Below are 13,230 nucleotides of genomic sequence, written 5' to 3' on the forward strand. Positions count from 1 at the left end.
GCAAAGTGTGACCGAAGGCTGCCCATCGTGCCCTGCTGCCCAAAGGGGCTGCTCTGAGAAACTGTGTTCCTTCCTTCCCTGCTCCCCTCCGTCCGCGTTAGCCAGCCGTGCCGGGCTGTCCCCGGGAACGCGGGGCAGGAGAGGGCCCGGGGCGGTAATAAAAGAGCCCGGCCTTGGCTCCTGGCGGGCCTGGGTCTGTCCCAGGGGCGGATTTACCAGTAGCTCGGTGATGGCAGATTTTCCCCTTGTCCTGGCGGGGGAGCCAAACGCCATCGATCTGTAGCCGGGAAGGTTGCTGTTGGTTTTTTTTTTTTTTGGTTTTTTTTTTTTTTTTTTCCGGCTGTTGTTGCTGCTGGGTTTATTGTTGGGAAGTGGGAGGCTCATTTGCGAGCTGGTTGCCTAGCCGGAGGCCACGGCTCTACCCCGACATCCCTCCAAATGCACTCTCGCTTAAGACCGGCTATTTTTTGGAGGATCACCCTCGGCACTCCGCACACGCACCCCTTTCCCCGCTAAATTCACAGCAATGGTGAGCGGCGGCCTTCTCCCCTATCCTCCTTTTCGTGAGATGCTTTTCCACGCCACGCCGGGCGGGTATTCGCCGGCGCCACCTGAGGCCCGTCGTCCCGAGCTGCTCCCCACGCACCCTGTCTGTCTGTCTGTCTCCCCGTGCAGAGCTCCGGCAACGCGTCCTACCGATGCTCCATGTCATCCTCCGCCGATTTCTCCGACGAGGAGGACTTCAGCCAGAGGTCGGGGACGGTGTCGCCGGCGCCGGGGGACACGCTACCCTGGAACCTGCCCAAACACGAGCGGTCCAAGCGGAAGATCCACGGCGGCTCGGTGCTGGACCCCGCCGAGCGGGCCGTGCTGCGCATCGCCGGTAAGGCGCGGCCGGGGGCAGCCGGGCAGGGGGCGGCCGGGGGCCAGAGGGACCCCCATCCCTTCTTTTCCAGAGCGCGGCCCCGCCGGGCGGTGACTAAGCTCTTTGGCCGCCTTTTCCGGCTGGGTGAACTGATGCGTGTGGAAGGCGAGCCGAAACACGCGCAGGTGCGCCCATTAAACTTTCATGCGAAAACGCATCAGCGGCCGGGGGCTGCAGCCGCGGCGGGGGGCGGTTCAGCAGGGCCGGCGCTTTTTTCGGCCCACAAGGCCGAGGCAGCCCCCGGCCGCTCTGGGTGGAAGCGGCGCGGGACCGCCCGCAGCGCGGGGAGAGGCCGCGGCGGCCGATGATGCTCCGAGGGGCGGGGGACCAGGCGCCGGTCTTTGTCCGCTCGGGGCTGGGGCTGCGTTCGGGGCGGACGGGGACCGGAACGGAGCCGCCCCGGTGTGCCGGAGGCGCCGACGGGCTCTGGTCCGCGGCCCGGCGACAACTGATGTCGAAAATAGGGCGGAGGTCCGCATCTCCCTGGCGAAAGCTGGAAACCGCCTGTAAACGAATCCCAGAAAGATGCGGCGGTCCCCAACCACCCCGATTATATATGCGCCTCCGTAGGTGCTCTCCCGGGACACTATTTCCCAGGGTAACCCATCCTAGCGGCGCTATTAGCGGGGGCAGCGCTGCGGAGCCGGGTTCGCACCAGCCGCAGGATGCAGCCGCGAGTGGGGGGGTTGCGGAGCCGGCCCGGCCGCCCGCCGATCTCGCCGCCGCCCGCGGGCAGGGTGCGCAGGACAGGGGACCGGCGGGCCGGGGGCAGGGCAGCAGGGACTGCTCCGGAACGGGCGCGGCGGCGGGGTCAGGGCTGGGGGGCAGCGGGGGGACGCAGGCGCGGCGGTGACACCTGCGCGGGGCCGCGCCCGCCCCGCCCCGCCCCGCCCCTCCGCCGGGATAGCGGGGCTCCCGCTCCGGCTGGTTGCCGGCTTGGGGTCCCTCCTTGCTCGGTCCCAGCCCGTGAGTGCAGCGTCCCCACCGGCTCCGTCAGTGCTGCGGGCGTCGCGTCCCCGCCCCGGCAGCCGCCACCCTCCTCGTCGCAGGGGGAGGCGGCGGTGGAGCTCGTCGGCCCCGCAGGCGGTGCCTTGGCGATGGGGCTGGAGCCGGGGTCTGCGGCGGGGAGGCGGCGGCCGCCGCCGGGCTGGTGCCGCCCCCTCCGCGCTCCGAGGGGCGGCTACCGAAACCCGAGCGGCCGCGGGGGCGTTTCCTCGGCAGGGCTGGCAGCGCCGCCCCCCGCCCGCTGCTGCCGGGGCTTTTCTTGTGCCGCCCCCGAGGCTGCTGGCCGTTCGGAGCCGCACAGGCGGGCAGGGCTGGGCTAGCTGCCGGCCATGGCTGGCTACCTCTCCCCAGGCGCGTATTTCTACGCCGAGGAGCAGGAGTACCTGCAAGCCTACGAAGATGTCCTAGAGAGATACAAAGGTAGGGCAGTGCTCCCCGCGCCGTGCCGCCGCACCCGCCCGGGCCGCTCGCCCCACCGGGTGTGGCGACTGCGGACCCGGGAGGCGCTGGCGGCCAGGTGGGGAGGACTGGTGGCCTCGCGTTCCTGCGTGGGTCGGTCTGGGGGGAACGGACGTGGGCGGCTTGTGCTATAAATATAAATACGGTGTCACCTCACCAGTGTGTGACAGGCGCTCTCGTGTGTTTAAAAGTCGCTTTTCGAGTGCAGTGCGGACACAGTGATTTATGTCTCGATGTGTTTTCGTATTTAAGGCTTCTGCTTATTTTTACCTTTTTATTTGTTTGTTTATTTGGGCTAGGGCAAAGAATTAGCTTAGTTCGTGTAGAACCTGAGTTTTTTTATCGAATGCAGAAAAATATGGAAAAAGGCGTTTATCATGACGAAGATGCACGCAGCTAAATTCATCTTGCTAGAAATGTAAATTACATTGATTTCTTAAGCATCGGGATGGAAGGGACGGTTTTGGATGATTCATTGCTGTTTTTCAGTACATTTGCTAGTACTAAATTTGAAGAAGCTTATCAAAAGTGTTACAGCTCTGATTTTAATTCAAGTGAGAAAGGGAGTTAACTGTTCATACTGAACCTTCATCCCTGAAATAGTTTTTACAGCATGTCACAGTATATGCTGACATTTGCAGTGCTGAGCCCTTTTGTAATGTTAGGGAATAAGATGCTACATTTCATATCTGAAGTTTTTCAGCTGTATGTCTTCAGTCAGTCCTGAAGATTTTTGTTAAATGGTTTCCACTGATGGGAATGGGAGTGGCATAGTTTAAGACAGCTTGATTTGAAGATACTGATAAGTAATTTTATTTATTCTGTGTTGTTAGTGGTAGTATTTGAAAAATAAAGCTTCAACAGATGGTTATTTTGACTATGAGAACTTGTTGGGTGTGAGTGTACTTTATACTGATGTCACTTGCAATTTCATGTGTCATTAACAGTATTGACTAATGACTCCTTTGTGTCTGTTGCCCATTGTGTCAATGCAGCTATGGAGCATGTGCACCGTTTCTGTACTGAAATGCATTAGTACATTTCAGTTGAGAAATAATTGCCATTTGATGGTTGCCATCATCTTCAAAAGCACATCTTTATTCCATTCTCTCCTTTTTTTAAATCAATTTATATGCAGCTGATCTGATTTTTGCAAAATTTTGGAGATAGTGGACTGTTTACTTTGTAAATAACTGCTGAATAAACTTGTTTTTCTCCTTTGGATTACCTTTTATTTCCTGCTATAATTAGGTTTAATAAGGTTCCTTCTACTACCAATTACTTGCTTAAAAACCTGGGAAAGAGATTAGGCCTAATTTCGCCTGTTTCAATGGGAGTTTCATCAGGAAAAGAACTGAAGGTTTGATTTTTTTTTTTTTTTTTATGTTGGGGAACAGTAGGATTTTAATTAAATAAACTCTGAAAACTAATTTACTTCTCTGTAAGAAATAAAGCGCATTCTGAAAGTATATGAGTATATCATATTGTGGGAGTAACACAGAGTCCATTCACATGCTATTTTCAGTGACAGCCAAATCCTGAAATTATACGGAAGGATCCAATATGTGCTGTCTTAGTTTTTAATGTCTTATTTGGTATATTGGTGTGCTGTGTTTTGCAGCTCGAGGTAGACTTTATTTAGCCATCTGGAGCAAAGGTAAAGATTTGGACTTGTTTTAATTAAGATATATTGGAAACCTGGAAAACGCATTACTTTTTAAAATGTGTTTTCAAGCCAGTCATGATTTCCCATTTGAGTCCCAGTAGTATGACTTCACTACAGCGGTTGTTGTTCTGATGACTTGCTATGGGAGCTGATCTAATCAGAAAAGAATTGCTACAATATAGGCTTTGAAGAGGGAGTGCCATTTCTCTGAATTTCTCAGTTTTGTAAACACCTCCTTTAGTAAATTCTTACTCAGATGTGAACTTTGTTGACTTTGTAAGATGAGCTTCAAGCTATAATTTTAAAGCTGATGGTTCTTTTTTTTTTTTTTTTTTTTTCCTTTTTACAGTCTGCAGAATGCTTCATACTCATCTAAGCCATTATCAGGGTGCCAAATTATCTATGTACCAGCTGTTGAGTACTGTAACTAGCAGAGTCAGCTGTACAAAACTCGTTGCCTGTCTTGGAAGGCTTGGGATCGTATGATGCCACATCATTAAGATGTTCAGGCAGTTTGATTTAGGAAGATAAAAGCTGCCCTTTTCAAACAGAAAAATGAATTTTTACTCTTCCTCTGTTTCTGTAGCCAAAGTAGGCTGCGGATCTTGAAGATCATGCAATACCAAGTACCTTGTTGCTTTAACGGTTGAAAGCAGGATATTTGTGTGTCTCCAAATTCTGTCTGCTGATCATGTCTCTTGCTGTGACAGTAAATAATTAGGCAACTGTTTGCTAAATCTGACATACCACAGAAGTGCTGTTTGCTATGGGAGAAGAGAGTGTTGTTTTCTGATCCATGGTCAGCTCAGTTGCTGGCTGTCAACTTTTTTTTTTTTCTTCCTTGATTAGTAATTATTTGGCAGTATTTCTAAAGCATTTTGATGGAGGAAAAGAAGTCACATTATCTCAGATGTTTTAGAAATCAGGTTAAATCAAGCTACTTCTTCAGGGGAAAAACCTGCTTCTTTGTTGGTGGCACCTCTAAAAATTTGAAGGCAAACCTTTATTATGAAAGTGGCAATAAAACATCTGCTATTGTTTATCTGTAGCATTTTACACATTTCACATCTTGTTTGTGACTGAATAGGAAGATGAGAAATCCTACAAATATTTGTTAATATAACTAAAAATTAAACTTTTTCTCCAAAACTGTATTTGAGTTCTCTAGGAGGTTGTAAAGAACTTAAAAAATTATTCTTGGTGCTCTGTAAGTTACCTCACCATTGCCTGGGAACAAAATGTAATGAAATTGTTAGTTGTAGCCTTCTTGTTAAATAAGAAAATGTCCAATAGTATTTCATATACATTTCATTTTTAAAACATTAAATGCCATCTCTGTCAGATGGCAGAGGAATGCATTGTTCCATGCCATTATTATTTGAGTATTAGAAGTCTGAATATTATGATTTTAAGCTGTAAATGCAGTATGTTCATTAGATTTCCTCTGCTATAAATCTGAAGTAATAAACTGAGAATCAAGATATGGATATATCATCCCTCTGAAATGGTCACTCTTTCATGTATTTTTCAGTTCAGGTAGCAGACTTTCATTCGAATAGCAGTTGCAACAACCGTTTTCTGAAAGATTTTGAACAATTATGTAACTAGGTTGTCTCCATTTTGACATCATTTTTGATATGGGCACATCTGTTAATGACAGTGTGATTGCGGTATCTGGAAAAGAGCTAATTCATGGAGTTAAGTGTTGACTAAATCGTAGTTATTCAACAATGTTCTTTTAACTATGCAAGCCCTTAAAATTTTAAATATATGGGGTTATCTGGGCTCTGCAGAGCTTTTAATGTTCTAGATTTATGCATCTACATCTATAGAAAATTCAGCTTGACGTGGCTGCCCGTGAAAAATACAGTCTTGCAGTTCAGGGTTTTCACTAAATTGTTGCGAATGCCAGGAAAGGTGTCACATGAATGTTTTGTTTGGAATGGGTGCCTGATTAGTGCTTCCTTTAGCTACTTTGGGCTTGCTGCGTAACCCTTCCTTGTGTCTGTAGGAAGGAGAAATAAGTCTGGGACTGGGGACAGCGAAACTCGGGTGAGGTTGTTAAACTTTGGTGCATTCTGTTTCACTGTTGGTGTTGCTCTCCTGCTTTAAAAAGATCTGTAATGCTACACATTCAGCTGAAGCACAACAAACAGCTCTGGTTCTGTATTCTGAGAACAAAGACACTGGAGATGGGCGAGAGCTAGTAGGTCATCTGATGCATTTTGTTGGCTGTGTAGGGTTCAGAGACAATGTAATTTGTTCTAATGATTGATTGAGGGTAGTGTCAAGTAAAGCTGTTCTGACAGTAGGGACAGGTTTTGAATTAAGATAAAAACAATAGATGCCTGTTGTCCAGCTCCTTTGAGCTGACTTCAGGAAGGGAGCATTTATGCAGAATAGTTTTTATACATCTGAAAATGAATTGCTGCTGCATTTTAGGAATTTGGAGGCTCCTAAATGTGTTAGGTATCAGACTTAGTCCAGGGATATTCTTCAGAGAATATCTTCTTTATAGAGCAAAGACAGGAGACGCCATGACAGATGCTCTTGGCTCCGGAATATGCGAATTTCTGAGTTTCCTTATTTGTGCTTTGAAGTTGGGGACCAGAATTTTTAGTTAGCAGAAATCTTGCTCTTCTGGGCTCTTGGCTATGAACTAATTGGATCTTCTGCTTCAGGGTTCTGATTTTGAATGCAGAAGGAAATCCTGAAGTGAGTAATTGATGAGGTAGTTTCCACTATGGATGGTTTTCTTTGACCTCTTTCCAGATACTGGTAGTATCTAGCCTCCGGCTTGATCACTTTTAAATTTTGTTTTTCAAATGGGAAAGTTATTTTGGCTGACTAGTGGGCATGTGTGGATTATCCAGCTGTGCGTCACCTAATCCTTTCTTTGCCACTGTGCAAATCTTCAGCAAGACAACACTGTTGTTTCCCGTGTTCCTAGCATACTTCCTACAACAGGTTACCCTCCTGGGAAGGAAGAATTGTAGCCAACAGAAACTGTGTTCAATTAGGGATGGAAACATAATAGCTTTTGTGCTGCCTGAAGTTGGACAAAATTAATGGACAGCTTGGGCCACCTAAAAATGTAAAACCTGCAGTTTACTCTCTTTCAACATTCCTCTTTATTAAGAGTGGAAGTTCTGACTTTTGAAGGGCTTGGAGATGGGATGTTTTCCTGAGTACCTTCATCCTTAATATGAACCAGATCTTGCTGATTTGACTTGTATGAGGTCTTCACTTGAGCTAAGTTGAAGAGGTCTTGGAGTAAAATAAGAAGAACTTGAATATTGGGCAATTCTGTGAGGTTTGTCTGTGTAAAGGCCTTGAGATTTGGGTAGCACTTTCTGAAGCTTAGTTTCATGGGATACATAAGCTGCAGCTGCTTCTCCATGATTTTAATAGGTACCTGTTTGGTTGACTAGGGCAGACAGAATTTGGGTATTGATTCCAATATCTTTGGTATGTGAATTGGAGCGGAGATCAAAGGTCTGCTTTGTTGCTTTCCTGGTACTTCCCAATTCCCATTGAGTCAGCAACATCTTTTAAATAGAGCTCATAGGAATATTCCATAATTCTTTTTTTAGGATGAAAACCAAGAGATGGTGAAGTATGAGGAGAGAAAAAACGAAAATAAACTTCAGTCACTATTGTGTTAAAAGGCTTGTTTTGTCTCAGTTTATATTTTTGGTTGAGGTGTTAGTAATTGTTTTCTATGATCTACTTGGCTTATTTCTAGTGGTATTTTGCTTGGAAACCAGATTATGCTGTATTTTTTTCCCCTACGCTATTTAAAACACGCCTGATTTGAGGAATTTATTCCACCATTTCAGCATGTACTTGAAATTAAATGCTTTGTAAAATAAAAATGGGCTTATTCACATGCTTGAATTTAAGTGCAAGTATTTTATAAGTTCAGGCTTAAAATAATAACGTTTTGTAAATGTCAAATATGAATGCAGCTTATTGCTGCATGCCTGAAATGTTTCCTGTAAAACATCATTAAAGCCGTTTAATTTAACAAAGCCTTGTTTTTCTGTAGTGGGTGAAAATATTCATGTACTGAATGCTTCCAGTCAACCCAGCTTTCAAACAGGTGAAACAATGCTTACAAAGACACTTCAGTCTGCTGGTTAAATCCTGAAGGGCATGTTAATAGCCAAATTTTACAAGTTGATCTGTGTAGGCAGCCTCGGTGCTTTTGTGGGGAAAGACTGGCTTTGGAAATCCACCCACGCAAGGCTCTTCCCAAGACTGGGGCCCAAGTAATAGTTCATCCTTTGATAAGGCATATTCCTGCTAAAATCAGGCCTCCTGTAGGGTATTGCAATTTGGCTGTAGCTGCTTTAAAAGCAAGTCATTGTGTTCCTGGATTTAATTTTATTTTATCTGGTACATAATTTTGCTGTGGACTTTTAATCTATTAATTCCTTGGATTTTGTACAAGATGACAATAGCTGCCAATGAATCTGTCAAAGGGTGAAGATTCTAGGCAAATGTATTGAGGGTTAAATTCTGCTCCTCGCAATCACACAATTAGTGTAACTATTTCTGTAAGATGAGGAGGATTAGTTCTCTGATGGGCTTTCCAGTGGCATAGGCCAAAATCTGCTCTTGATTATAGCCACATGGCCCTTTTGAACTTGGTTTGCTTTTATACATATCTTCATTGTTCAGCTTCATAGTTAACATGTGAAATTACAGTATTTAATGATGTGTTCTGCAATGCATGTAAATACAGATCAGCAGTTAAGTGGGGTTCATAACCTAATTGTGTTGGAAAACTAAATTAGTTTGGCCTGAGGTTCAGGTATCCAGCTATCTGACAGCTATGACACTTGGCACCACGTGAATCTAAAATTAGTAGAGCTCTTCTATACTGGGATTAGAGAAATGTGTGTATGTTTTAGTTCACAAAATGGGTAAAAGTCTGGCTCTGTACACAGCTTTCAGAGGCATGTTTTGGGCAGTTTGCAGATGAGACTATAGGTGAACAGAGAAGTTCTAGAAAGTCTCTTGCTGGGTACTGAAATGGATATCCTGTCAAAGTCTGCTCACAGACTCTGCTTCTGCCTGATCAGATTACCCTCTGTGTGTTCCTCATGTGACGAGTCTCCTAGGCACAGTAGAAGCAGCATTAGAAAATGAGTGTAATCATTTGGACAGACATTTTGCAGTAATAATAATGATAAAGCATCCTGAACTGTTCAAGCAAAACAGCTTTTTTTGAAAGAGAAATGGCACTTGCAGTGCTGTGGTTTTTATTCAGACAAAACTTCCGTTAATTTTTGTGGGAGTCAGGAATTTAGCTATTGATGTTAATAAATATTTAATGCTTTAAATTACTTTGCCTTTAGATAAATTTTTAATTTTGAGATAAAGGGTTTACATTACGTCCTAGGAATTAGGAAATGACTAGAGTACTTGTCTGGAGAAGCCACTGCTGTGTAGTTGTATGTAACTTCTGGGAATAAGGTATTGTTGCTAAGGTAGTTATGGTTTCAGAGTAGGATATTTTCAAAAGAACATATAGCAGTGTGATTGCCAGTCCCAATGACCTTTAATAGCAATTAGGTTCTTCCCTGCTGTTTGTGCCTTGGAAATTTTCCTCCAGTTACTTACTGTATGTTCGTTATTGAGATCCACCTGATGTTGAAAACTATTTCATAATAGCACTTATTACAGATTAGTTCTGCATTTAAAACTCAGTTTTTGAAAGGTTTTAAATATGAAATCTTCTCTGGTGGAAAATTAATCATAATTTTTAGAAAGAAAGTTGATTTCTGAATTAATAACATACATTTCAAACATACTGAAATTTTCTTTGTAGAGCAGATGTGTTACTCAGGCTTTATGCCTTCTACCCTCTTCATTCAGTTTTTAAGAAAACAGTTGCTGAGAAACATTCGTTGTGGTTTTGGGTAGCTTTTTTTTTTTTTCATTTTTCTTTGCTGGAAATTTTTGTCTACCTCCAGTTTACACTGGAGTTAAAGCAGCATTTGGCTCAATATCTCTTTAAAGTAGAGAAGAACAGACACAGATGAGCCACAGGAAGAAAGCCAAAGTTGATTAAGTCCCTTGATGAAATTACCTTATAATTTTACCATGCTCAACAGGATACTTTTACATTGTATTTTTGTTTCAATATTTTAAAATAGAGCCCTCGTTAATGAAGTCCATATACTTCTTGTGAGGCCAGATCTATCCTACCTCTGAGAATATCCACCCAAATTCTCATTTTATGCTGTTGCAAATTGTATTAAATGAAATCACATTCATTCTCATAGACCTTGTATGTTTCTACTTAAATTGTACATTTATTTTTGCTTTCTCATGGATATACATTTCCTTCAGATCTTGGATTATGCTGAGTCCAGCCATCCAACACGCTGTTTAAAGTGGGTGTATGGTAGGACTGAGCAGCATAAACCAATCATAATCTAATTTATAAAGATTATATTAGTGTCCTAGAAACAATACATGTTTATGCCTTGATACTTTGACTGCCATACTGAAGCATTGCTTTGGGAACCCTGTGATACTCAGGAGAACTTAAAGAATTAAGTTTACACTTTGAGAGCTTGTGTGTCTCTGCAATAATTTGCATTTTAATACCAAATATAAGGAATGGATTAAATAATAAGTGGGGGATCATCTTTATTCTAAGCTTGAAACATACTTTGAATTTGGTGCCCAGATTTTTGTGGCCATTTCAGTGGCAACACCGTGAATCATCTGTTGGAGGTCTGGGTGTATGACTAAATTGTTGATGGATCTTTGTATAATTTGTGCTGGATGTTGGATTTCTCTCTTTGTGTTTCCCCATCTAATACTGCTTGAGTCTACTCACTTCTGATCATTTGGCTTTTTAGGGGAATACTTCTTCATTGGAGGTCAGGGGAAACTTGTTTTTTTAAGAAGACTTTGTTCCTAGCATCGGGAAGACCCACTGCGATTCTGTTACTCTACCCTTGGTTCCCCTTTCTTCCTTCCTTCGTCACTTTTAAGTTAAATTTTAGCTGTAGGTTGGATTCCTTGTGGACCTGCACCTACAAAGTTCAGGCAGAAAATGGGTTTCCTTTGAGGTTCTTCCTGTGGAGTGAATTGTATTTCCTTGCCAGGCTGGCCCCTTCCGTCTCATGGTTGAAAAAGGGAAGACCTCTATTCCATTCACCTTCTGCCTGCCACTGGCACAGAGAGCACTTTGGAGCTCTGGCTCTAGTCCTAGGAAGCAGTGTGGCCTTCACTCCCTGAGCTATAGTTGAAGCTGTAGAGACATCTTTGAGATCTTTCTTATCATAATGAAATGTAAAAACTGTGTGTGTTGAATGAGATTTCTCAGGCTATGTGGCCATGTGCTGGTTCCTGCTGTGCACTTGAGTTCCTAGAGTCGGGATCAAGCCTGACTGGGACTTGAGTATCAGATCGTGTGCTGATGTGCTTGTGTCCTACTGTGAGCGAAATTCCACACTAGTTTAATCTCTGTCAGGGAAAGTGCAGAGAGAGGGAGCACCACCAAGGGGACAGACAATAGCATGATCACTTCTGAAGTGACTGTTTCTTTTGCTCCTGGTTTCACTACTCTGGCTTGCACCTGGATGTGTGAGCATTGCTGTTCAGGGTGAGAGAGTTAGTCTGGTTTTGCACTGCCAGTGAAAGCAAATGCTCCCACCCTGCTGTGTGCAACCAAGTTAATTATGAAATGCACTGAGATGTTTTCTGTATCTTAACTGTAAGATGTTAACTCTATCTTAACAAAGATTTGTTTTCTATGTATTGGCTTAATGACTTGGCTGATAAATAATTTTAAGTTGATTTATTTTCTTTTTTCTTCTGAGTAAATAGGTTATCACAGTATTTGTCTTGATGACTAGCAATTAGTGTTGACAAATGGCTCAGATGCTATATGAAATAATGGAGTCTGCTTGCAATTTGATTTTGTCAGTCTAGCAATATGCAAAAGGGAGTCTAATTAACATTTTGTGTATTTTCATAAGGTTTTTTTCAGTTAGAATGTTTTTACTTCTATATTTCAAAATTAAAAATCTCAGCTTCTACAAGTTCTTTCCGTGCCATGGTGCTAAAGCATTTAATGGCTGTACATATTCTTCAGTGCTCCTACTATTGATGTACTTTATGATGTGAGGGTGATTGAATGTAGTACTTTTGTTGCGTTACTGTTTTTTGTAGTATATCTTCGATATACTTTGATACCTTTTAGGTAGTTCTTGAATACCAAGTATAAGTTTTATTGATCTTTATGCAGTTAACAGTTTTCCACTGATGGTCTTGGTAGTTCAGAGATCCTTACTTTCTGTTTTTAATTTGCAGGGGGTTTTTTTTGACTTTTTGTTTTAAGTTCCATTTCCTATCTTGCCATTTCTAATAATCCTTCTAGTTTCCATAAGTGAGTTTGAGTCTTAACATTTTGGAGTTCTCCCAATATGAACACATTGGTATCATCACACAAGACTGATTTTTTGATTTTTTTTTTTGTTTGTTTGTTTTTGTTTTTTTTCTTTTCTGCCTTCTCCAGCTCTTTAGTAAATGTAGAATGCATTGTTGACTTCTGGAAAACCATACCATTCTTCTCACATTGGAAGACAGCCAAAATTCAAGACTATTATTCTGTAAGTAATTTTTCAGGCTACAAAAGGATTGTGCACTATATCCTAGTTGGTTTTAGTTAGCTTTTGTAAATATGTGTCAAATTTCCTTTTATTTACATGTACACACACGTGTGTGTATATGTATCTACACAGCCATACACATAGCTGGTTTTGTTTCTAACTCAGAGGAAATCAAACAATTATGGAGGAATTTGGTTTATCATGACAGAAATTACCGGAACAGGGAAGTGGCGAAGTCACCATTCCTCAAGGGATTTAAAAGACGTGTAGATGTGGCATTGGGATCATGGTTTAGTGGTGGGCCTGGCAGTGTTAGTTTTAAGGTTGACCTCAGTGATTTTGGAGGTCTTTTCCATTCTATTACAGAACATTACATTACATTACATCACAGTTTTCCATTACATTATGAGTGGTGTTCCCAGTATTTTAGGTTTGGTTTCTTTGTTTGTTTAACTTGTGTTTTCCAGTTACTCTTGGTGGAACTGATCAGAGCTGCACCAGTAATTTCTCAAGATTTTAATTTATTTCTTATGTATTAT

At 43.1% G+C, this 13,230-nt stretch overlaps 1 protein-coding gene across 9 annotated transcripts in view; it reads left to right on the forward strand.

Moving 5' to 3' along the window:
• The first annotated feature begins 822 nt into the window (after positions 1-822).
• The window catches only part of DST (dystonin), a 258,304-nt gene continuing 245,896 nt past the window's right edge, over positions 823-13,230 (forward strand). For 8 of the 9 annotated variants that reach the window (XM_082277160.1, XM_082277169.1, XM_082277165.1 and 5 more), the window contains exon 1: positions 2,209-2,350. In XM_082277160.1, the coding sequence (XP_082133286.1) occupies positions 2,260-2,350 (91 nt within the window). In that variant the 5' untranslated portion in view covers positions 2,209-2,259. Of the gene's footprint in view, positions 884-2,208; positions 2,351-13,230 lie in introns of those variants that run through there. The other variant, XM_082277170.1, reaches the window with a different exon arrangement.

The sequence above is a fragment of the Coloeus monedula genome (genome assembly GCF_965178545.1).
Source record: "Coloeus monedula genome assembly, chromosome: 2".
NCBI classification, from domain to species: Eukaryota; Metazoa; Chordata; class Aves; order Passeriformes; family Corvidae; genus Coloeus; species Coloeus monedula.